Source organism: Vidua chalybeata, chromosome 11, assembly GCF_026979565.1.
Source record: "Vidua chalybeata isolate OUT-0048 chromosome 11, bVidCha1 merged haplotype, whole genome shotgun sequence".
NCBI classification, from domain to species: domain Eukaryota; kingdom Metazoa; phylum Chordata; class Aves; order Passeriformes; family Viduidae; genus Vidua; species Vidua chalybeata.
Window position 1 is genome coordinate 10,173,675 of NC_071540.1, and position 25,359 is coordinate 10,199,033.

The 25,359-nt window shown below is 40.3% G+C and overlaps 1 protein-coding gene across 2 annotated transcripts in view; it reads right to left on the reverse strand.

Annotated features, from left to right (window-relative positions):
• Positions 1-23,502, reverse strand: part of TOX3 (TOX high mobility group box family member 3) — a 74,197-nt gene extending 50,695 nt beyond the window's left edge. For both annotated transcript variants that reach the window (XM_053953257.1, XM_053953256.1), the window contains exon 1: positions 23,173-23,502. In XM_053953257.1, coding sequence (XP_053809232.1) covers positions 23,173-23,274 — 102 coding nt within the window. In that variant the 5' untranslated portion in view covers positions 23,275-23,502. The remainder of the gene's footprint in view (positions 1-23,172) is intronic.
• Positions 23,503-25,359: the final 1,857 nt, after the last annotated feature.

Genomic DNA, 25,359 nt, shown 5'->3' on the forward strand with positions numbered 1-25,359 from the left:
CACAGCCATTACTTCATGCAGGCAAGAATTCCAAGCTCACTTCACTACCACTTAATTTTATTCTGGTGTGAAGCTGCTGGCATTATTTTAACCCAGGAAGAACAAAAAGGTCTATTTGCACTGCACAGCCCTGCAAGGAGAACACAGAAGAAGTCGTGCACGTTCAGTGTGAGATAATGTTTGTATCTAAAGCCATGGCACTTGCATGACATGTGTTATCTATTTACATGGCTGCTGGTATAGTGGCTCTCCTCAGGCCAGGACCAGCTCCAACATGCCACGTTCCTGCAGATGAAAGCCAAAGCTTGCCAAGGCCAGGAGCTTTCCCTTCACTCCTGTCAGGTGGATAAGGTGATGCTGAAACTTCCAAAAGGTTGCTGAGGATAGAGGAAGGAACAGTAGAAACTGCTGTGCTGGAAAATTGCACTGCAGCAGAATAAATCATAGGAGAGCCACAGGAGTTGCATTTTTCTCCTTCCCTTTTTTGCTAAGAGAATGAGACAGAGCTTGGCCCAAGAGACAGGAGTCCAGACAGACTCCTTTATCTAAATGTGAAGACTCTAACAAGTAAAAACAAGTCCCTTGTTTTAAGATGTGAGAAGTTGGTGTTTTCTCTTCAAAACTGACTTTATTTGTTTGGAGAAAATCTTCCCAACTGCATTTGGAACTAATACTCAACACAGAACTATTTATACTGCTCTAAAACCTTGGCTTACAATGCATGTTTCCTTTCTGAACTACCTTCACTGCAAAAGGAACATTGCACAAAGAATTCTTCCCCAGGAAAAGCAAATCAGAAAGCACAAAAGATGCTACCTTAGCAAAAAATGCACCATTCAGATAGGAGATTATAATTAGGTTTCTATTCCAAGTATTTCAATGCACAGTTAACCTTAGATGACTGTGCATAAACCTTTTAATTAGCATGTTATCTTTGGAGCAATTAATATCTTGTACCTCATATGTTATCTTCAAATTAAAACTTTCACTTGCTCAGCATTATTAATTAATCATTGTGAATCTGAGATGAAATAGACATCACTCAAGAAAATGTCAGTGTTTTTGGAATGTCACAGCCACTGACATTTCAGAACAATTATTTAGCTGTCTTCCAACAGCACAAGGCTATTGCCTTTAGCTTACACTGTCTTCGTAGAACATACACAAACCCATGGCATACATAAATTACTTAAATTGTTTTACATCTCCAAACAAATTTTATTGCTGCATTATAAAAAACATCTAGATATTGCAGTAAAGATAAATCTTAGTTAAAAATGCAAAAGTACATTTTTTAAATCCTTAATAATCCCCTCAATACAATCACGAATCTTCCCCTCTGTCAGGGCCTGCAGAAGAGCATATAGCCAGTAGCAACAATTCAAAGTAAGAAGCAATATGACTATTTGACCCTGAAGATATCAATATAGATGAAGATCTTTTATAAGCCACCGTGCCAACCTGATTTACTGTGATGAATGAATAAATTCATAGCCCAGTAGTTTCTCTCTATATGTTTGATTTGAGACCTTAAAAGAGGAAATAATTTCAAGAGGTGAGCATCCTTATAAAAGAGTTTAAACTCTGGAATATTTAAATTATTTTGTATCACATATCACATTTAATAAAAGTAAATACAAACCAGTGTAATGCAGCTGCTCTCTATTAACAAATAAAGCTATCTTTTATAACAATAAATTTCCTGTGCTTAAGCTAGAAACTGTCTTATGTCTGTTTACAAGGAAATAAATCTTCATCTATATTGCACCAAAGGAAATAAGTATATTTCAAAGAAAACACAACAGGAATCAGTTGCAAAACATTGTGTTTTCTTGAATTCACTTAGACAATGAAGAGCATGACCTATAAATATTTAACAGACAAGATGAACATTTTCTTAGGGCTACAGCTCATCTGATTCCCAGTTTTCTTCCACAATCACTTGACTCCACACAGACTTAAACATGAAAATTTTCCATAGAAATAAACATCCTGAGTCAAAACACCCGTGGATTTAAGAAAAAGAATTTGCTCCTACTCCTTAAATCTTTATTCTACTATAATCACAAATAGAAACAAAAATTTCAGTAGTGTCAAAAGATGCCTCATTGGTGAACTGTAATTATACAGGATTGTGGTGAAACCTGCTGATATAACACACCATATATACCTCATCTATGCCAAAATATATTATGCACAGTTATAACATGCATGAAAGTGTAGAAATGCCTGCAGAGCCCAACATAACAGCCAGGAACTGAGATTCAGAGCACTACCAGGAGGTCCCTATACATCATCATCATCATCATCATCATCATCTCTACTTTCACAGAACAAGTCAGTGAGGGACAGGCACCACAAACAGTGCCCAAGGTCACACAGCCATGGGATCTTAATGGGAACCCAAATGCCCTTTTATTTTAACAAATACACAGTGTTTCTTCACTTCTGTAAAGGACAGAAACAGAACATGTATTATTTTAAGAGAATACACTTCCTAGCTTGAAGTAATCAGCTTTAATAAGTTTACTTAGAAAAATCTTAAACTCCATTTGGAAAAGTAGGATGAAAGAAGAACAGGACAAAAGACTAATAAAAGAACCACCATGAATTTGATAAGGAGTGAGCTAGATTTATATCATATCCACATCAATGTAAGTGAATTTTTTAAAAAAGATACAATTGTTCAAACATGAAGACTTACAAAAAGTTTTACCAAAATTAATATATTTTAAATTTCCTACCAATAAACTAGATGGCTTTCACTAGATGTTCATAATAAAATGCAAAGGAATTCTGATGGTAGTAGTTTTAAGTCAAATATAATCTCTATTTAAATGCATTTTCATTTAAAAAGTCCCTCTCTTCACACAATAAACCCTCAGAAATACATTTCCTGCTGAAATTACTCCACATCTTTTATGCCACAGGGTGAAATGGAAGTAGAACAGTCCAAATGAAGTTCTATTCGCTCAAACCATGGCTAGCAAAGCCCAGAGCCCGAAGGTCACTTTAGTGCTGCCTCACACCCATGCACATCCAGAACTGTCTGTTTGGATACTGCTGCCTTTCAAACACCCCTAACCCATAAAATCAGGATAATGGCTTATTACTAATTACTACAGCACAGAAACTACAGATTTTCAACTGCTGTTTCAAAAGCAAATCTATTTTCATTGAATTAATCAGTACAGGTAGCAACAAGATAGCAAATTCTACATGTAACTGAAGGAACCAGGGGGGCATCAAAGACACCTCTTTTGTGGTCTTCCAAAGGAAAATTGTTTGGAAGAACCAAACCATGAAAGACTCAAGCCCTCTGCCTGCTGTGTTTTTGAGCACAACCTCCCCATGACCCACACTAGAACACATTCCACCAAATTCTCCTCTTTAACCATAATCAGAAATCTTCTCCAAGTAGCAGTGCAGATGGATAGAATATTTGGTTTTGCCCTCACACCCGATGGTTGGTTAGTCTTTTTTCAATGTTTAGTGAGAAAAATCACCATTTTTACATGTCTCCAGCTTTGAAATTCCAAAGAATTGTACCACAAAATAACAGGAGCTTCATCAAACCCAAAGCTATGCCAGAAGTTACTCCTTTTCCTGGTACACCTATAAACTTTTCAATTATCAGCCTAGTGAAATTATCCCATACAATAATTTAAATCTAATCTTAAACAAACCAACGTCGAACTCTGGATGAATGGTAGGCATGATATAATATATTTTAACTTTATTTTTTTCTTTATTTAATCTGCAACTATTATTCTATATTTTCCTTTCCAAGGACATGATGACTCTGATTAAGAAAAGAAATTTACAGAACTTTGTAACAAACAGTTTTCAATTACCTTTAATAAATCTTTGGTATAAATGTGAATAGCTTCTTATGCAGATGAAGAGCATTAAATAATGAATTTAATGCTACTAAGCAAATGTCATTAACACTTTTTGAAGACTGGATGAACATTAGCTTTGTTGGTAAATGGCATTTTGAATATTTAGGGTTTTATAAAGGTGGTTGACTTCTTTATACAGCAACAAATCTTCAGACAGTACTGGTGTCTGGTTGTAGAAAACCACAATTGATATCTTTTCCATATATACTTAACCTCCTACAGATTTATTTGATTCTCAATAATTACTATTCTCTGGTAAGAGGCATATGTTATTACAGCACACTGCACTCCCACAAGCTGTCCACTCAGTGTATTTTAATAAATCTCTGCCAAAGCTGTATAAATTTGATCCTGTTTAAATTTAATAAGGATCAGAACATATCAAAGCACAGATTCCCATGAGAGAAATAGATATTTTGCATAGTTATTGAGTGCCCTATTCATAAATACAATGTGTAAGACCTAGACCATCAACCTTGAATTAAAAAGAAAAAGAGATTAATGTGTGCAAAGCCAGCTACTTCTTAAATAACTAGTGAAATTAGTGTTTAATAAAACATTTTCTCCATACAACTGTTAAAGACAGCAGCACTGCCACAGTTTTAGCATTATGGTTCTAATACATAACTATTGAATTTCTGCAGTATAGAAAATTGAGAGTACCTTCTCAAGTACTTTTACAATTCTTCCATTGAAGATTTACCTACATAAGGACATAGATTCCTAAACGTGCCACCAAAGGTTCCTCTCTGGGGCTGTGCTTCACCCTTTTCTATTCCTTGGGAGCACTGCCTTAGGCAGGAAGCAGATCAGCCACCAAAACCCACAGCTATTGCAGAACCTGAACTACTTTAAGACAATGAAGAACATAAACATGTATTTGACATCCATTTTCTGGAAGGATGTCTTGAGAAGGAAGAAATTCTCAATGCTCTATTAATTCTAGGTAAATTTCACTGATATTATGTAATAGCCTACAAAATTTTATGTTCTATTAAGTAGCTCATGTTTCAGAACCTGCTGTGCCAAAATACCAGGACCCGTAAGTATGCTATTGCATGCTGATGTAGCAGCTTACGAAGAATTTTGAAGATCACTATCATAAACACAAATACAACATGTATTCCAAATACAAATACATTTATATAACTTCAGATTCCAGTGTTTTCTTTGTTTTTGCTTTAAGGAAAAAACTGTTTGCATGTAAGGAGAAAAAAAAAAACCCAAACACCTAAACCAAATTTCCACTAGCATGTGTAGAGACCACACCTGATAGCTGCTAGTCACAGAAAGAATTCAACAGTCTTCCACTGGAAACCTGCCTTCCTCATCATCAGTTTCAATTAGCAGTTGTGTATATAACTATTCATACAACCTACCACTTTCAAAATAGCTCCACTTTCTCTTATCACCTTTGATGTTTACATGCTCACAGCCATGGGAAAAAATCAGATTGTATTTATCCTGAATTAAAATTCATATTTTCAGAATAAGAGCATGAAAGTCAAAAGACAAATCATTTTACATAGAGCAGAGCTCTTTCCCAAGAGGAAAAAAAATGTACTAAATCAATTTGCCATTGTTTTATAAGTCAGCTACTGAGAATGAAATTACAGACGGCTGAAATTAATGTGAGTTTTGCCATTGACTTCAATGAGCCAAAGATGTCATTCTCAGTGTTTTACTATACACAGAAGCCTGATGTCAGACTTGGTATAGCTTTATGAAGTACATTACAACATAACTCAATCCACCAAAGTGAAGACAATCATACCATCACTCAATCATTGGTCCCATTCACATCTATGCTAAGATTCCTTCTTGTTTTCTTTTCCCCTTACTGTCATGTAAGTGTTGGAGCTGGGAAAGACCCCAGCCACGTTTATCAGCAATATTCCTTTAGTCAATGTTACGGTGAAAGTGCAGGTATAAAAATTAGGTTAAAAATTCAAACTATTCCAACTGAAATGTGTGGAAGCCACAACACAGGAAATCAAGATCAAAATCATAGCACTTAAGGCACAATTACTTTATATTGTGATCCTGTTTGATCTCAATTCAACTATTGATCCTGGGTAAACACATGTCTAGGCCTTCTAGGTACCACCTGTAGCACAGGTCTTTGTTTCCAAGAATTTTTGAAAATTTTAGAAAATACTGTTGGTTCCACTCATTTAAACATTCAGTGTTTAAGTACAAAGATGCTGAGTTAAGAGTACGGTGACTTGATTTCCTTACTTTTACAGGTTTGGGTCTTTCAACTTTAATGTTATTTCAACAAAGGGCCTTGTGTTTATTGTGGAGATATTATGTTGTATTTCCCTTTTCTCAGTTCATGAAATTTTCAATATAACAAGAAAAACAGCTCAAATTCTTATTTTGAAAACCATATTGTCATTTTTATTCAGCCTGTATTTTAATATAGCATCAATATTTAACTACTTCATTAAATGAAGTGTGACTTTTATAGTGAAAATGTCAGACTTTGCAGTTCATTAAATTCATTTAAAGTATAGCTGCTTGATTTTTTTCTGAAGGAATAAAGGACTATTAACTGAAGGCATAAACTTAGCATTAGCATGTACTTTTTTCTTCAAATTAACATTCAAGATTTGCAACAGTCTTTACAAATTTAAGAGATTGTTTGTATCTTTTTGTATTATCCTTATTTTTATAATAGATGTCACTTTTATAGCACATACAACTGTTTATCACAGTTGGATATGACCAGTAGGATGTCACAGAGGATATTAACATGTCACGTGCTATTATGAATCTGTAGACTCCTTCAAGTAATATTAAAAATACATTATTTTTAACTGTGGCATCTGGAAAAATAAACTGCATATGATGTAAAATGTAATAACTCTTGGAATCCAACAGGGTTTATGAGTTCTCTTTTTATGTTTCATAAAACATTCTTTGATGAGTATCCTTTTTCTTTCAAGGAGGTTTTCTATTAACTAATACAAAAGAACACAGGGAAAGCACCATTTCCACAAAGGTAGCACCATCTTTTTGCCATATGTAAGCAGTCCTGGTCCATGTTCTCTAGGGTATGTGATTTCTGTGACTAATGTCTCTAAAACTGCAAAAGCTAATCACTTCTGATTAATAAAATGATGTGATTATAAAAGGTTTTCTTAAGAATAAAAAAGTTTATTTGAAATGTACTAAGATATAAAGGTGGTGATACTTTCTCTTCAACCTACTATTCCTTTCAATGTTTGGAGCAGGTTTTAATGACAGTGAAATTTTGGGTTTTGGAAGACAACCATGAGTTATTTTCCATTTTAGTGTTTGGGTTCCGTCCTTTCCTACCCAACAAAGCAATTCCATTAGGCCACTCTCTTGCAGTAATGATCTGAATCACTACCATGATGGTTCTCACACTTCCTATTTTCAGGCTGCACCAACCAGTCAAGGCTTAATTTGCCACAATACAGGTGGTGACTGGGGGACGGGTTTGGCATGTGACATTTTATTCATTCATTGCCATAACTATAAAATCCATCCTCTGAAAATCAGATCCTTTTCTAGAGTCTTAAATGTAAAATCCAAAACATCCTACAATGAACATTTTGGGTACCACTACATACCACAGAGATTTAGGTTGGAACTAGGACTTTGAAAAATACCAAATTATCCAATATATGATTTTAAAGTTCAGCACATTCTCTATTCCTCTCACACATGGGCACTTTCGTCAGTTCATGCAAGCAGCACCTGGCACCAACTACGGAGGAAGAAGAAATATAGAATGCAGTAATTAACATCTACTAAAGTTAAAAGCTTCCTCCAAAAACCCTCTTCCAAGAATGTTGTGCACAATAAAGTTTTATTTTCTAAGAAAACTACTTTACATCTCTAAATTTGTGCTGCTACTGTGATTTGTTTTTCTGTGTATCAAAAGCAACAGGGTTTCTAGGAAATTCTGATGTTTGAACTACCTTCCTTTAGATGAATTTCTCTAAAGAGTACTATAGAGAATAAAAACTGAATTATCATGTGGATGGAATTCTGAAGAAGGAAAGAAGAAACTCTAAAACTTCATTATAGAAGCAACAGCCAAGTCACATATATGAAAAGCTAACAGGTACCAGCAACACCTATTCCAGACTGGAGTCTCAAATAAAGTCTTTACACACTTTTTTCCTACACTGTAACAACTGCCAAACCAAACTGATGGGCTCCATCTTAGAAATCCCTTACAGCAAGGTTACATGGAGCCAAACAAAAATGGTTTGTTTTAGGATGTCATGAGTTAATATGCATCTACAAAGGCAGGGGGATCCAGGCAGCTGTATTAAATCACCGTGGTCTGACAGGTCACAGTGACCAGCTGAGCCAACTCCTCCCCAGCAGAGCAGAGATGGTTATCCTGGATCTGAAACAAGAGCTTCATTCTCCCACTGCATGGCCCCGCCAAGCAAAGGCTGAGGCAATGCCACACTTCCAGAGCTGTTTTCCTACAGCAGTGCAAGGAGGATCAAATTGATCTTTGCTGCCTATTCACCTTGCACAGCCCTAGGAAGGAACATCAGGAGATCTCTAGTCTGACCTCTGCTCTGCTCTGCTCAAAGTACAGCCACACCACATTTAGAAACTTCTTGCTTGGGGCTTTTCTTCAGTCTGGTCTTAAGAACCATCAAGGACTTTGAGCAACCTCTTCCAGTACTTTGTTATCCTCAAAGTGATTTTTTTTTCTCTTTTCATCCTGCCTGAAACTCTAATTTCAGCTTGTGTCTGTTACCACTCAACCTCCAACCATGAACCATTGTGCAGAGCCTGCCTCATGTCCTCACAGGTACAGGGGATGCTGTCAAGTCCCTTGAAGTCTTTCCTTCTCCAGGCTAGTCAAGCCCTGGTCCCTGAGCTCCTGATCACACAGGGCAAGTGTTTCAGGTACTGACCACTGTGCAGGCTCTCACCTGTGTAGGTTTTTATGTTTCAGTCCACCACTGGTCCTTGCTAAGAGATGTGCTTCCCTGCCAGTCAGACCCCAGCCCATATCTCTCAAACCAGTACAGCAAAACCAGTGTTTGACACATTAGGCCAAGGATAAATGCTTTGTCATCGAGCTTCAGGGGTCTGGGATGCTACAAAAGCCCCATGTATTCCCTTTTCTGAAGTCCACTTAACAAGAAAAATAATCTTTCTTTCACCCAGACAAAATACTTCATTACCCATGCTGATGCACAAGCATAAACAAATAAAATCCCACTGTTAGTACTTAGCAGCCAAAGCAGGAAGAATAATTACATTGGACAACAATTGAGGTTTTGAAGAAAACTTTTACATCAGCTACAGTCACCTACTTTAAAGTTTACCTTTCAACTATTTCAACCTACTCCTCAAAAAAAAGACAAGGTTAGAATCTTATGGAAAAAAAAAATCTACACTGGTTTTTAATCACATTTTAATAGCACAAAATTAATATAATTGCCTTGGGACATATTAAGAAATAGCAGCAATGAAATTTGACAATAAGATTTTTGCAATTAAACTACCTTATAACCAAGCAGCACATCTTCACACTATGTTTCAGAGCTCAGTAATTTCCACAAAATCATGCTGCAAATGCAAATAATCAGCTACCTAAACATGACGCTACCAGTGTTCAGAAGGAGCCATCTAATTTTTAACACCTCGCAACTAGCACATATTTACTATTGTTAAATTTTTCTGAACTTCTAAGATTAATCTACAGGTTTTTTGAGTCTGAAACACAAAACCAGTTCAGCCAAATGATCACTTCCAAAAACATCAGTGTGTCACATCCAGTGCTATGAATGAGAGGCTTTCAAAGAGATCTGTGATCTACCAGGTCTTTGTGCCACACACTTGGGCCCTCTCTCTTGGAAACAATAACTGAACTGATTCCACTCCAGCTGAAGAATTCTCAATATACTGTTTGTTGACATACAACTTCTGCAGCTTTACTCTTATTTCATGTGATTTTTCAAAGAAAATTACTTGGATGAAGTTTCAATTTTATATACTCCAACCAGAGGACCATTTCAAGAAGCCAACAGATAATCTTTGTTTAAAATGAAAAAGCACACTGCCCACATTTTTCTATCATGTAACAGGCCTGGAAAAGGACATACAGGGGAAAAAAAAAGTCATTACATCAATTAGAAAGATATGATGTTAATAATAATGATGGCAATAGAGGACAGTAGAAATTTCCCTAAAAGAGTAGATGAGTATGCTGTTATTTTTTTTTTTTTACACTGAACTAAAAATATAATACAAATGAACACCACAGGATCCAGTACAAAGCTTATTTCCTTTGAATGCTGTGTTCTAAAAAAACTGAGACAGCTAACAGTTAGCAGAGCATGGAGGTGAGCAAGCAGATGATTACCTGATGTGCACTTCCACATCAAGACAAACCATCTAATGATTTAATACCACACCTCTAGAGATTGTCAAGATTCCAGATGTGGATTGTTCCACCACCTCAGATGCTTAAACACCTTTCCCTCCCTCCTCATCACCACTAAGGAAAAGCTCACCACTTCTGAAGGAAGAACTGAATAGTCTCTCCGCATTCATTAAGAGATACTAGATAACTATCTACCATCTATAGATCTCATTTCTGATTGTTTTCCATTATACAATTAGACTTCAGACATGAATTTTCTTTACTAGCTGTTTTGCAATACTTTGAAGTCATTACTAAGTGTGTAAGTAACTATCACATCTGTGGTTGCCTTGTCCAGTCTCACAGACTCTCTCTAAGACTCACAGAGTGCATAAGACAAATTCAATATCACATACTTAGGAATGTAAAGATGAAACCTAAAACAACAACATTAAACAAGACTAAAAGTACAGCCAACCCCATGGCCTGTGTTTCACCCAGCCACATGACATCAACTCTTAAAAGTGACTGCTGCTGCTTCCCTATGCAAAGGCTGCTGCCTCAGTAGCTCAGCCCTCTGGAGAGAAAGGCTTTCCTCTCCTTCTCAATCTAAACTCATGGCCAATGTTTATACACCCATGCTTGGAACAACACTGTTTTCTTTCTCACCCTCCATTTTCCATTATTACTGTTAGGCCATAGATACTGGCTCTTATGTCTTCTTCTCGTAAGAAAAATTAATTCTCCAGTATAAGGCACTTATTAAAAAAAAAAACCTAAACTTTTCTGCCAGACATGCAATCCTGTGTGTCAGTTCTTTCATGCTTCAGACATGAAGATTATCTCCACCTTCTCAGCTGAATGTAGTCTTTTCCTTCATTTTGTTTGGTATCTAAGCCAGAGTAAACACAATAATCATTATGTTTTCACAAAACCAGTGAAGCCAATGTGTTGTTTCTGGTAAGGGTGAGAGGCCCAGCAGAAGTGGTGTTTCCCACCAGCCAGAGTTAACACTTACCAACACTACAGCCTGTCCTCACAGCAGCACTGATTCCTTTGTCTTGTCAATAGGTACAAAGAACTGGCTTTATCCTTTTAGGAAATGAGTGGTTCAGTGCCCAAAAACTACTATTTCAAAATACACCCTGTGAGCTGAATTTTTCCCAGCAAATTTATGAAGTTCAATTTAAAAGCAGATACAACTCTCTTGTTTAACGAGAGCATATTCCTATGCGCAAGAGCAGGATTGCACCCTCTCCTTTTGAATCCACAGAAGATTTTCTTGCAAAGTAAGGATGAGAAAGAAAAAGCCGAATATGTTTTAAATCAGTTCTTACATGAAGTCCAGTTTGTCTCACTGATTGATTATTTTTTTAAGATAAACATAAATCAGCTTCACAGGGAAAACTTCAGTAGCTAGGATCAATAAGCAACTGGCCTTGCTCTAGCATACATACTGAGATTTATCATCTAAAATCTTATTTCTTACTTCTGCATTCAATGACCCCTGGATACTTGAGTTTTGGGGGGAAAGGCTGCAGATACAAGCTCCTTTGCTTGGATGCCATAAACAAACTGAACTGAGAAGCAAAGATGAACGTGTCTCTTTCTTTTGATCAAATGAAAAGGAAAGATCAGTTCTTTAAAATGAAGGGAAAAGTTTTAAATAGGAATAACATATATTTTCACCCCCTTCCACTCCTGCTTCTTGCCAACAAAAGAAAGAAGTTTAAGATCTCAGAGAGACTGAAAACACTTGATCCTCCAATTGTAAATATTTAGCAGTGTTCCCAAGGCACTATTCCCTCTTTGTCCCCAAGGTGTTTCACATCCCTTTTCATATCTTTTTAAATCAACAAATGGCCATTTCCTTTGGCAACAGATAATGCAAAGACTGCTTCCTACCACAGAAGTGTGGAAGATGAAGCAAAACTCTAAGAATGAGCAAAATAAGAAGAATTGGGAAAAAATCATTAAAAAGAAGAAGATCAAAGATTTCTCACTGTTAAAATTCTGTGCCAGATTGGTGGTGCATTGGTTGTATTCACTACAGCTGCAAAGTATCAATCTGATTTCATGAGCCTGAAGGTACAAAATCACTTTCCTCCATGGATATTGTTCCTTCTTCTACTTTCACATTTATTTTAAAAGAAAAAAGGTTACATCTGGGGGAGCAGAAAGAAAATGTATCCTTGATATCAGGTCTCACCCACACAGAGAATAAATGAAACTCAGAAGATCTACAAATGCTTTATTTAGTCTAAAAGTATATGGATAGATACTTTTACTATTATGATTTCTAGACTTTATCCTTTCATATGCATTTAAAATACTCCATTGACGTCATGGTATTTTAATGGAGCTCTTTTTGAGTCACAGAAACACTCAGAATGAGGCATAACAACAGTGTTCACCTGCAGTTAGTCATAATAAATCAAGCTTTTTATCACTGTCTCTCACTTATGCCTCATGATGGAATAACCTTAAAAGCTTCTATTTAGAAATCTGCATAAACACACAAATGACACAGAATATGATGCAGAGTGCACTATAATGGAACTCAGTTAGTTAGCAATCCAAATGCTACATGCCATCATAAGGAGCCCCATGATCTCCAAAGAAGATGTTTGTATCCTAATGCAGGTATTCTGTGCAGGAACAAAGTGCCCCTCCCCACATTTTCCAAGCAGTGGCACTGTGTTAGAACTGGGGCAAACCAATACACATTGTCTGAGTTTAAAAATGTGTGACTGTCCAAGAGTCACGTTTTCAATTTCACATTTATTAGTTACATGTATTACAAGCAATAGCTGCCAATTTTCTTTACAAAACCCAACACAAACCTCAAAAAAAAAAAAAACCAAAAAAACAAAAAAAAACCACAACAACAAAAAAAAGCAAAAAAACAAGCCCTTTGCAAAGAATCAGGATTATTTTCTGGTATGTAAACTCTCAACCAGACTATTAACAGAAGGGCAAATTCTGAGACCTCCCTTGAAAAATTGCTATTTACTAGAGACAAGAATACAGGAGATAGGCAGCATACTCCTATGATAAGTTATCACCAGCAATATATTTGTGCTGATAGAAGTCAAAGCCAATCTTCACCATCCCTACTCAAACACTTTCTAGCAGAGAAGACAGAAAAAGGCTGCTATCCTATCACAAGTTGTTTGCCAACTAAATTTAGAAAAACAGTTTTCTACTTAAACTGGGCAAGCTATAGCTGCAGATTGAGGCAAAATAAACACAGAAGCTCACACTAGCATTCTATAGCTGTTTGTTGTGAAGAATTACAGGTAGAAGAGCAAGATTGATCTCTAAGCTGCACACTGGACATACCACACACCTGTGTATGCACAACACTGAAGTGCTGTTTGTTTGCCTGCTTGAGTAGGTATTTCATAAACATATTTTTCTTTCATATGATCCATGATTAATCGCTCTGAGTCATATTTAGCCCTAGATTAGCTGCCTGTCTTTCACCTAATTCAGTCTGAGCTGCACATAGACCGAGGTTCTGGCCCAGCTGTGGTGGCCCCACAGGGTTTTGGTACGTGCCATCAGCCAGCCAGCCCAAGCCAGAGCAGGCGGCAGAGCCACGGGGAGATCAGAAAGCCACCCAAGGAATGTGCTGAGGCAAAGCACACTCCAAGAGCCCTCTCACAGCAAAGGCACCCACAATGCTGATTCCAGGAAGGGAAAATCGCAGAACAAGCCATTGTCTCCATCAGGCAGGCCAGGGAGAGCAGGGAGCACTGAACCGCTGCACCGCAGCCACGGACACACAGGGACAGCTGACTCAGAGTGCTGGAGTCAGACCAGGTGAGACAACCCTGAGAACTGAGACTGCACACACTGAGGCCTTGTCACATCCTTGGAACAACAATTACAGAAGCCATACAACAAATACCCAAAGCACCTTACCAGCATCATCCAAGACCCCAGCACAGAGCTATTAGGTTAAAAGAGGCTTAGATGAAGGTATGAGAATGAAACAAAGGCACTTCTGCTCTGTCATAAACAGCAGGTAGATCTCTATCATGGAAGCAGTGATGCAAGCCACTGTTTAGGAAGCCTGGCTGCCCTGTGTGACATAACATCTGATTTACCACTCCACATGCTCTCCTTGGGTCTCAGCTGCACCACCACGGGAGCATAAAGATAGCTCTAAGTAGGATTTAAAAACGTCAGGAGGAAAGGACAGCAGAAGCATCTGTTAGATACTCTTATTTAACAATATCCTGAAATTGCAAATTATTTGGAAGGACAAAATAAATTGATACAAATGACTTCACATTTGCAACATAGCGATTGGACACTCTCATAAAACCACAAACAGAAAGTCACATAGGCATAAACATATTATTTACTCTCATGATTGCTTTGTAGTGCAAATCTATACTAAGCTCCTGTGTTTGTACCTCACGGTGTATTTACATCTATGGTCCAGTGTAGTTTTGAGATCAGTCTTGTTTTTACTTCATGTTCTGCTGTGAAAAACAGCAGGGAATGCATCGTAAAATTCTGGGGTTTTTACTGCATGTATAGAATCGGCTTTTTTTAAATATAACATGTACTACATATTTTAAACTGTATCAAGCAAAACAACAGGAGAAAAAAGAACCATGTTGGGTTGTGGTAGGAAACCACAATTACCAAGTTTTTTGCTACAAAAGATCAATAGCACAATAGCCTCATATTTACATGGTCACCACCTATTATCATCATCATCATCATTTCAGCCACATGCTTTTCAGGAAACCACAAAAGTAACAGCATTAACCTATTAAAGCAAACAAAATTATTATTTTTCCTTGCCTAATAAAATTCTTCTTTATTTAAAGAATGCAAATAGAGGACTGTTAATCCCCATCAGGTAAATAGTTCACTGATAAAAGCACTGTTTAACAAAAGCAGTTTATTAATAACAAATTTTATTAATAACAACTACTGAAATACAGTATCCCAAACCATTCACAAAATCAACTATTTGTGTAAGCCTTACAACCATAAAGAGAGTAGCATAAAAAGAATGGCAGATAAATATGATCTGCTCTGAAAATAAGCTACTCCAACATTCAGCAATTGATTTTTGCATGGTTTTAAGACCATTTTCTTATCAAAATTAGACAGTTAATCAATACTGAGGTGTTTAAATATGTCCTGAACCTACAAACCTTTATATAATTCAGTGACTTTGAATACAGGCATTGTCCCATTGGGATAGAAAGGATGATTCTTAAAGCTCATGTTGTTTCCTTGCAAAAAAACGTACAAAAACCCCACAACAACAACAAAAACAAATAAGACATCCCAAAACAAACAAAAAAAACCCCTACTTCATTAACTTGGATGTCTAAAACTATTTAGATTTCAGGTTCCCATCTAATTTCTCTCATATTAACTGCTTAGAGAATTACAATACTAACTATAACCACTTGGAATGCCAAACACAGCAGAGCTTCTCTTACCAAATTTCTTAAGGAAATCAAAGGGAGAGATGAAGACACCTCACCTCAAGTGATCTCAACCATCTGCACGTAGACTTCATTTTCCACAAATCCTACCATCCTGGTAATTGTATGTATTTCCAACCTTTAGTTAGGTTGCCCAGTTGATCAAAACTCTTCAGAACATTCACTGTAGAGAAGGAAAATCCAGATGCAAATGTATCTGCCTGAAAAAATGTTCTACTTTGACATAATGATTTAACCTAACCATCACTTACATACGTGGTAAAAGCAGATCAGGAAAGTGAGGAGATCCCTGCACTGCTGCCTCTACAGCTCTCACCCAGCCAGTAGCTGAGACCTCTGATCCCTTATTTCAGAGGTAACCAGTCCAAGTCCTGCTATTTCATCCCAAAACACCCTTTGTTTTTAACCTATGTCACAACCCACTCCTTTCCATGTTAGCCTCAGCTCTCACAAGTCTTTGGCCAGGAAGGATAACATGTGGCTCTAGTGACCCAGACAGTAAGAAGGCCTGTTACTTTGAAACAGTGAAAATAAAACACTGAATGGATAAAAATTTCTCCATGAAATACCCTGATCTAATGTACATGTAAGTAAGTGAAAGATGGCCACACTGAATGGGTCTTCTGTGGATGTAAAAACTACAAGGGATACAAGGGATACTTACAACTTACAGTTTTTGAGAATGGATTGTTTTTCTTTTCCCTCTTGATATGGAGCTTTTCAACCAAATGTGGCTGCTGGGCAAACTGGTTGTGCAGGAATAAACAGCAAACACTGAATGCCAAGAGCTGGAACATGAACTATACAAACAAACTGAAAACTAGATGAACTGTTTGCTTAAAACAGTTTTCATTTTCAATTATAAACTAACATTGTCTAGTTGCAGTAGCACACCTTTTCCAACACAACTCAGTTTGCAGCACTGGTCAATCATACTTCCAGTACTCTGCTCATAAGACTCAGTTATTTTTAATGTGATGAAAATAATATTTTCAGCTAATCTGCCCATTACCATGAAGTGAATGAAGAAGTTCATGAAAACATCTGTTTGGATATTCAAGGTTACCCATGGCAGAAGCATTGTGTAATGAGAATCTCTCCTTTTGTTTTTAATATTTCAGATGCCCTGTAATGCCTGTGATTTTGAATACATTGTTTCAGGTATAAACAGAGACAATACATTCAAAACAGGATTTGGATTGTTTTGACACATGCTAACATCAGTGGAAAAGATGTGAAATAGAAATCTTGTTACAAAAATAAAAAATGAATAACGTGGCAGCAAGCATGATCTCATCTAAGTCTTCATCTGAACAGAGCACAGAGGCAAAACCAGAAGGCTCTTGTGTCACATTGTTATCTAAAGTCCTGATTAGATTTTCACCTCAGAGTTCTCAATTTTGGTAGCAATCATCACAAAGATACTATGGTGACTGGCACTCTGTAAATACATCACACAGACAGGTAACAGTACAGAACAGCTATCAGATAAGAGTGTGAAGCATTTGAAAATTCAACCCTGCCATTAGGTCGGTATAACAGTACTCAATTTTATGGCAGTAGAAAAGTGATTACAGATAAAAAGGTAGGATTAGTGCTGTACAAATTCTTCTCTTAAATTTGATCATCATCATCCAATAGCATTACTTAGGTTTTTAAGGAGTATCAGAATTCAACAAGTATATAAGGATGTATTAACTGTAAATTTAATAAAAGCTGCAGCACAAACCACAGGTTACAGTTTGAATGGCCTCACTTTGTCTGACACTGCACAAAACTGCAACAAATGAATCACACAACTGAGAGCCTCCTCTTGAGTATCTGCCAAAGAATAGAGGCTGTTATTTCCTGTGCTTCTATTTTAGATTTTATTATAAATTTGTGATAATCCATTATAAGGCTGGACTGGGTACCTGTCTGTGAAGTACAACGTGGTGTGCTATGGGTGGTACTATGGGAATGAGGTTCTCGTCATCCCAGTGGATTTGGTCAATGTTTCCTCACTCCAGAGCCGGAGGTGTGAAGAGCAGCTCCATGTCCATGGCCCACCACCCCATAGTTGTGATTGCTACAAAATATTATCATTTTAAAAACTCCACCCACTAATGATTTCCTCACATTCCTTAAGTACTCTAAATATCTCCTAAGCATTGCATTCCAACTCTTCATGCATTACTGTACATTACTGCAAGCATCTTACTGATATGGTTGTAACCCACTGTAATGAAAATATCTAAAAAAAAATTCTAAAAAATTGACTTCTACAAAGTATATTTTTTATACAATCAACTCTCAACCAAGAAACGGTACATTCAGTATAGGAGCTGCATTATGTGAGCAACAGAAAAATTGTACACTGCACAATCCAATCAGTATCCCCATTACAGGTGTTCATTCTGAGCACCACAGGTTCTTGCACAGTTTTGGCATACAGGGGTTTGTTTCCTGTTTCACAGACAGCTCTTAGAAAACCTCAGGGGTGACTCTGCCTCCAAAACAGCATAATGTAAGGTGGGGTGATGATACAAATTGTAATTTTCATTCTGATGGACATACTTATATGACATTTCACTTCCTCTTCCAGGGAGTAGAAATTATATATCCAACAATTTTAGTGCTAGACTAGACAGATAAATATTTTGGGAAGTTTTTTGCTCCCTAGCAGTAGTTGCCTACACAGTCCTGAGGTTTTGAGGTATCCAAGGCATGGGCTGGCTGTTCTGGGAAAGAAGCAGTTGAGCACACTTGCCACATGTGCCAGAAGCTCAGTGGAAAATACTGGTGATAAAATGTAATTTACCGAGTTGATACTGCAACAGAAAGTTCACAGTCCTCTGCCTAAACTGTCTCCAACAAGACCTGTGTTTGTGTCTCTGCTACACATCTCTACTTTTTGGGAGCTCCCTGGTGTTTTGTGGCCCTCTCCCATCAGCTGGGGCCACCTCTGTCATGGTCAGGCTGTGGACACACACACGAACCCAGCACAGAGCAGCAGAGACTGCCCCGTCTGCAACAGAGCAGAGCCCAGATGTAAACAAGCATACTTGCAGGGCAGCTGATGAGTGAGCATGGAGCTTTCTATCTTAGCAACATACATGCACCCATTGTCTCTCACCATCTGCTGCAGGAGAGGAAAACCTATGCATACAGAGCCACACTACATTTGCAAGAAGAGTAGTTTTAAATTATTTGCATAACTCTAATCCACTTTTTCCTAACAACACCCTCTAACGGGAATGACTTAGAGCCCCAGTTTAGCTGCTACTAAACTATTGCTGTCTTTGCTTTACCTCTGGAAGAACAAGATAAACTTCGAGCTTCCTTTGTCAAATGAAAAATATTTCAGCCAAAAACATCAAGCTCTGACAATCTCATATGTATGGTAGTGCCTAAATTAAGGTATGTATGTTTGAAACTTGTATCCTTTGAGGACAATCTGTGTAGTAGAGATAAACGTTATAAAATGCAGGCAGCTAAATAATGAAGTAAGGATTCTGGAATTTAATATGATAACTCAAGCACTGAGCTGTATGTATTTAGATTTTGGAATTTTCACTTTTTCCAAATGTCATTATAAGAACTACAGCTCCTTAAAAAAAAAAAAAAGTATATGCCAGGATGAATACTAGTTCCCTAAATATTTTTAGTACAAGACATATAATTTACTCAATAAGTGAAAAAGTTTGTTTAGAAAAAGCTACTCAACTGTACTGAATGTCCAAAATCATTCTCCATCTGCAGAACCATAAAAGGGCTCAAAACAGAAGCAGAATGTTTTACAACAGCTGGTCTCTTTCAACTTTCTGTAATTTTTATAGCTCCTTTTCAGTGATTTTTTTTTTAGTATACTGCAGCAGGATTCTTCTAGAAGCAGGCAAACCATGGTTTCACTTGTGCAATTCCATGAAGCAGAAGTGGATCGCTGTTATCCCGAACCACCACCAGACCCATGCAGGGTCAAGTAATGTACTCTCACATCAGGGCTGAAAACTTATCAAATGTGGCCCTGATCCAGCAAAGCACTTAAGCACATGCTTTACTTTAAACATGTAAGTAATCCTATTAGAGTAAATGAGATTCAGCATAAACCACTGGACTGAATCTCAGAATACCTTGGTTGTGGCCCTGATTATGTCAGTGACCGACTGTGTAACCTTGGACAAATCACTGCACTTCTGTGCCCGTGTTTCCTCTCTTGCCCTCTACGTGTCCATGCCATGTTGCACTACCTCACCAAAAGCAACCCCAATGAACCTCCTAGAAACTGCTGTACTCCCAATGGTGGCAGGGATGTGTGTGTACATCAGTCCATTTCAAACACCTGTCATGTACTCAACACTAACTCTTCTCTAAAAATCCCCAAGATGGCATCCCTCACCCTTAGGTCTTCTTATCCAGTATTGAGCACCAATTTCAAAAGCACAGCATTGCACTTAGAAAGCAGTTGGGGTGGAATCCAGCCAAAGGCTGCCTGCAGGTCAGTGCCAGCACAGCTCCTCAGTATGCCTGGTTCCAAACCCAGGACTCAGGATGCAGCTTCCCCCCCACCTCTGACCCCTCCTCACAGGGCACCCCGAGATCCTGCCTGGGGGTTCATGGGTCAGTCTGCCACATTCTGCCAGTGTTGCATCCACTGAAGGACAAAAACCCTACAGTCCTGGGAAATTCTGTGCAAAGCATGCAGGTGGAAGGTAGCATTGTCTCACAGGGTGCAATGTATTTGCACTAAAAGGCTTTATATTTGCTATTTTTAGACACTGTGATGCAAGATACAATTTTCCACAGGCAGGCCATACGCCATCAACTCTATGTCTTAATGATCTTGAGAATATTTTCACATAAATAATTCTGCTTTTGCACATATATAAAACCACGTAGTCTGTTTACTCTTGCCATCACGCTGCTTCCCGGCAGTTGTCACAGGCAATGTCACTGTCACAAGGAGAATATGGATTCAGCTCCTAACAATGAAGCAGGCATGGGTGAGTGGGCAGGACACTCAAATGAGTTTCAGAAAGACTTGAGGTGAAATACTGTCCCTAGTGAAATCAATAACAGTTCTCACATTTACTTCAGCAGAGTAAATATTTCAGCCCTTTTTTTCAATGCCTTCTGGTCATCTCTGTACCTAACAGAACAATCATTTATTTTCTTTCAAAACACAGGGGAAAAGACAGATGACAAGGAAAGCAAAGCAGGGAGGCAAGATATCAAAACAGATGCACTCTCTTTATCAGAATAATTAAAAAATCCCACAAACTTACAGTGACTCCTATTACAGATTATAAACAATGCAGAAAATGAGATTAGATTAACATAGTTAGGACTATCCTTTCGAGGAACTCATTCACAAATTCTTCTTCTGTCCTTGAAACACCTGTACACCACGTTGCTGTCTTCCCAGCTGAGCCAATGAAGAGCTCACAGCAACAGCAACACAATTCCGCGTGTGTCAGCCTGCTCCGGATCAGGCTTTTTGCATACAAAGATATCTATTATAAGACACAAGCATCACGAGCTGTAGTCTGTTAATTAAAATATTTTCTGCTGCAGACTGAAAGCCTGGCCTACAAGGTACTTGCCAAAATTATGTTCAGGAACACAGCAACTGAAATGTGTTTCTGAATAGGCCAAAAGTAAGTTACTTTTGACTTTTTCTGAATGCACACTCTGTTCTCATTGTACAACGATGGGAAATACAGTTAAAAGGTTATCGATAACTGTGCACTAGCAGCAAGTTAATGTACACAAGAAACTACCGGTATTCAGAAGATATTAAAAATTTTGGACGTACAAAAAAAAAAAAAAATTAGAAAGAGCCTACAGAGTAACCTGTACCAGAGCTTGAATTAAGCCCGCCGTGCACAACACGGGAAAGTCACAGCACAAGTGAAATTTACAGTAAACACGCCGGCTGCCAGTAAGCGCTGCAAGTTTCCAAAATTAGCCGGCTTATCAGCCAACAGCGGACATTTACGAGGCATTTTAGAGCTCCCGGAGTCCTTAGCAGCACTCAAAGTTGGGGCTGACATTTCATCTTTAATTCACGCCCCAGCGTGTTCCCGCACCGCGCTAACAAAGCCGCACGCCGCCGGCCCCGCGGGGGCGCATGCGCGGGCCGTGCGCGCCCCGCCGGCACCGCCGCTCCGCGGCCAGCTGGACACGGGCCGGACAGCGCGGCCAGCTGGACACGGGCCGGGCACCGCCCGCCAAACTTCTGCAGCGGCGGCTCCCGTGGACATCGGCCTGCAGAGCCACACAGGAGTCCACCCACGACAGCTACCCAGACGCGATTTCTCTAGGAGAAAGTTTTCTCCAGCTACTGAATCTATTTGAACGCACGTTACTTCTCTCTCTGAAAGTGAGCTTTGTATTCCAGCAAAGTTCATCTCTTCGTTTGGAAAGGATTATTGAAAAAAAAATAGGATTTAACGTAAGTTCAGGCTTCATGCAGCACCCTTCTTTTCCCCAGCATCTCATACGGTGCCTCACAAAAGGCCCCAGAGGTTGGACAAACATAGCACCAGGAAAAACACAGAGTGAAAGGGATCTTTATGTGCATGTGTGAGGGCCCAGTGCTAATAGCTCAATGTGCTATTGACACATCACAGTGCAAACAGCTAAGTCTTTTTCAAAATAGCATGAGTCACAGTGTCATTCTCAACTTTGCCTTTCTCAGATTTGGGTAATTTGTGGTAAATCATCCCCGTATTATTAACACATATTTCTGTAAATGAAGGTAAGACACTGAGAAATTACTATTGCTTCTGACTGTAACGTTTACTCCAAACACTGCACATGCCGCAGAGGTGTGAATAGACAGAAGTGGTACTGCAACTTCTGTGACAGCCCTCGCCAAAACGGAGCGTTAGTTACCCTCCTGTACCAGCAGCTGATGCACTTTTAGATAATCCTCCCGTTTGGATAATCCTCTAGTTAGGAACTGGCCATAACAGAGCCGCGCTGAGCCGAGAGAAGAGAGCAGAGGGAGGCTCTGTCCTCTCCTCACAGGGCCATCCGAGCCCGACGCGCCGGGAGCCGCCGCGGCTCCCGCCCGGGGAAAGTTCGGCAAGTCCCGAGCCCACCGCGAGCGCTGCGCGCTCGGGACGCGCCTTTGTTCGCCGGCCACAGGGAGCAGGATCGCCTGCCCGAGCTCTTCCCAGCTGTCTGCCGCTCGCACCCTTCTGAACCGCCCGAGCACCGGCCCGAGGGCAGGTTCCCCGGGGCGAGCCCCGCGGCGGCCGCCGACCACAACTTTCCGGGGCCGGGCATCCCTCGGCCCCGCGGAGAGAGGCGGGCGCACCCGCCCCGGGCATCCCCCAGCCCCGAGCCTCCCCGCCCTGACGGAGCCCCAACTCCGGTCCGCGGGCAACCGGCCCGGGCAGCAGCACAAGGAATTAACACCCGCGGGAATAATCACCTTGTTGTAGTTGTAGTAACCCAAGCACTGGGCAAAGTCCAGGTTGGCGGGGTCTCCGGGGAGCGCGCTGCCCGCCGCAGCCGGATAAAATCTTACATCCATGCTGGAGATTTGGTCCACTTGGAGAGACCGCCGGGAGGTTTAATAGATCCACCTTCAAGTGCCTTCCCCGGGGTAGGGGCACGGGCAAACCGCCGTCGGAGCGGAGCTGCGGGGCGCCGAGCCTGCCCGAGAGCGGGGACGAGCGAGGGCCGGGGGGCGGCGGAGACAGCGGGGAAGAAGAGGCGGAAAAGTGCAGGTAAACAAGGAGGAGAAGAGAGGAGGATGAGAGGAGAGGTGGGCAGCGGACCCCAGGTGGATGCCCGTCCACCTCGGCGGAAGGAGGGGAGGGGAGGGAAGGAGGGAGGGCAGGGGAGAGGGAAGGAGGGAGGGAGGGCTGTTGTTTTTTAAAAGCTCAGTGCCAAGCCACAGGCTTTGCCTCCGCATTCAGGAGCAGCTGCTGTACACAAAGGAGCCACGCGCCCGGCGCGGACGGACTGACGGACGGACCGGCCGCTGCTGTCCGCCCGACAAAGGCGGGGGGACCGTCACCGCCGGAGGAGCGGGGCACGGCGGGGCCGCGGCCGCCCCGCGCTGCCGGGGAGGGGGCGGCTACCCCGGACTCGGTGCAACAGGGCTGCGCGCTGCGGGGCGAAGTGCCGAGCGAGCGGCGCCGCGCTGGCAGCGCTCCCGGGCGGAGCGGCCGGGCCCGCGCCCCTCCCCGCCCCGCCGCGCCCCTCCCGCCGCCCGCAGCCCCCCCCGCCCGGTGCGCGCCCGCGCCGCCGCTCGCCCGCCCGGGCCGGAGCGGGGCCGGCAGCGGCCCTGCCCATGGCTGTCGTCGCTCCCGGAAGGTTCCAGGTGAGTAACTTTCACAGCTTCCACCAGTTTTCCGCTTTTTTTTTTTTTTTTTTTGGATAATGCACTTTATCGATTCACACCGCTGCCTTGCTGCGTCAGGTAGGTAGCAGAAGAAACAAGTTTTTTTAACCTGCTGTCAAGAGCAAAACTTTAAAGCACAGTAGCCTGCCTCACAGAAACCTCCTCACACTCTCAAAGTCTCCGGGTGATGAGTCAAAGCAACCTGCTAATAACCCAAATTTGTTTTGTCAGTCGTAGGCACAGCCCAGCCCAGCCCAGCCGTATCTGGTCCCTTGCATGTTGCTTTGCTGACCTGAAAACCTGCTCCAGAACTTTTGGAGAAAACACTAAAGCAGCACAAGGCCATTTAACCTTACAACTTGAGCCCTGCAGGCAAGGTGCAAGGAAGAAGGATGGAAACACGCCCCGGAGTCAAGGTTTCTGTGACAGGGAGAGGATTGCCTTTTGGGTCTAGGCTGGATTCCTGGGCAGTTCTCATGCAGCTGAAAGTACACCCCAGATGGAGTTTCCTCCATTTGGCTGCAAAATAGCAATGGTATACAAGGTATATATAAGTATACAAGGCCTAACTGCACAACAGCAGCAAGACCTTCTCTGAAGGACCGACATCCTTGGGCCCATGCTCAGTCCCACTTCCGATGCCTGCCTCAGGAGCTTAGTGCCCCTTACTTCATCTCTAGGCATGATTCTTCACTGTTTAAAAACAGTGCAAACGGGAGCAAACTGTAAAACAGTCCATAGCTACATCATGTAAAAAGGAACATCTTCCCAATTCTATTCCTAGAAATCTTATGTTCAATATTTGTGGCACAAGTGGTACAGGTAGCTCCTGGTTGCATAGGACATGCCAGATCACCCTTACTCAGGTTATTGATTCTGATGTATCACACTTTGAAGCAAACATCTCTAGTATGGTATTTTGCACTAAGAGCAGAATTAAACATAGTACAGATACATTTTTGTATTTCCATAGAGTATTCAGAATTGAACTCTCTGGAAAACTGTGTATGAATGGGTAAATGCCTCGATAGCAAAGATAACAGGCATACACTATCAAATACCTAATCCAATTTCATATTCATTATGGCAACTGTTTTTAACCAAAGGGAAAAGACTGCAAAATGTACTCTGTTACTAGGAGAGGAGTGGTTAAGGCACATATAGCGCAGAATATTCGCACAGGCACACCCCATATCTGTGGCAAAAAATTACTTATGCTCCTGAGAGAAACAAATTTTTCAGAAAAAGAAATGAAACTGTTTCAAAATG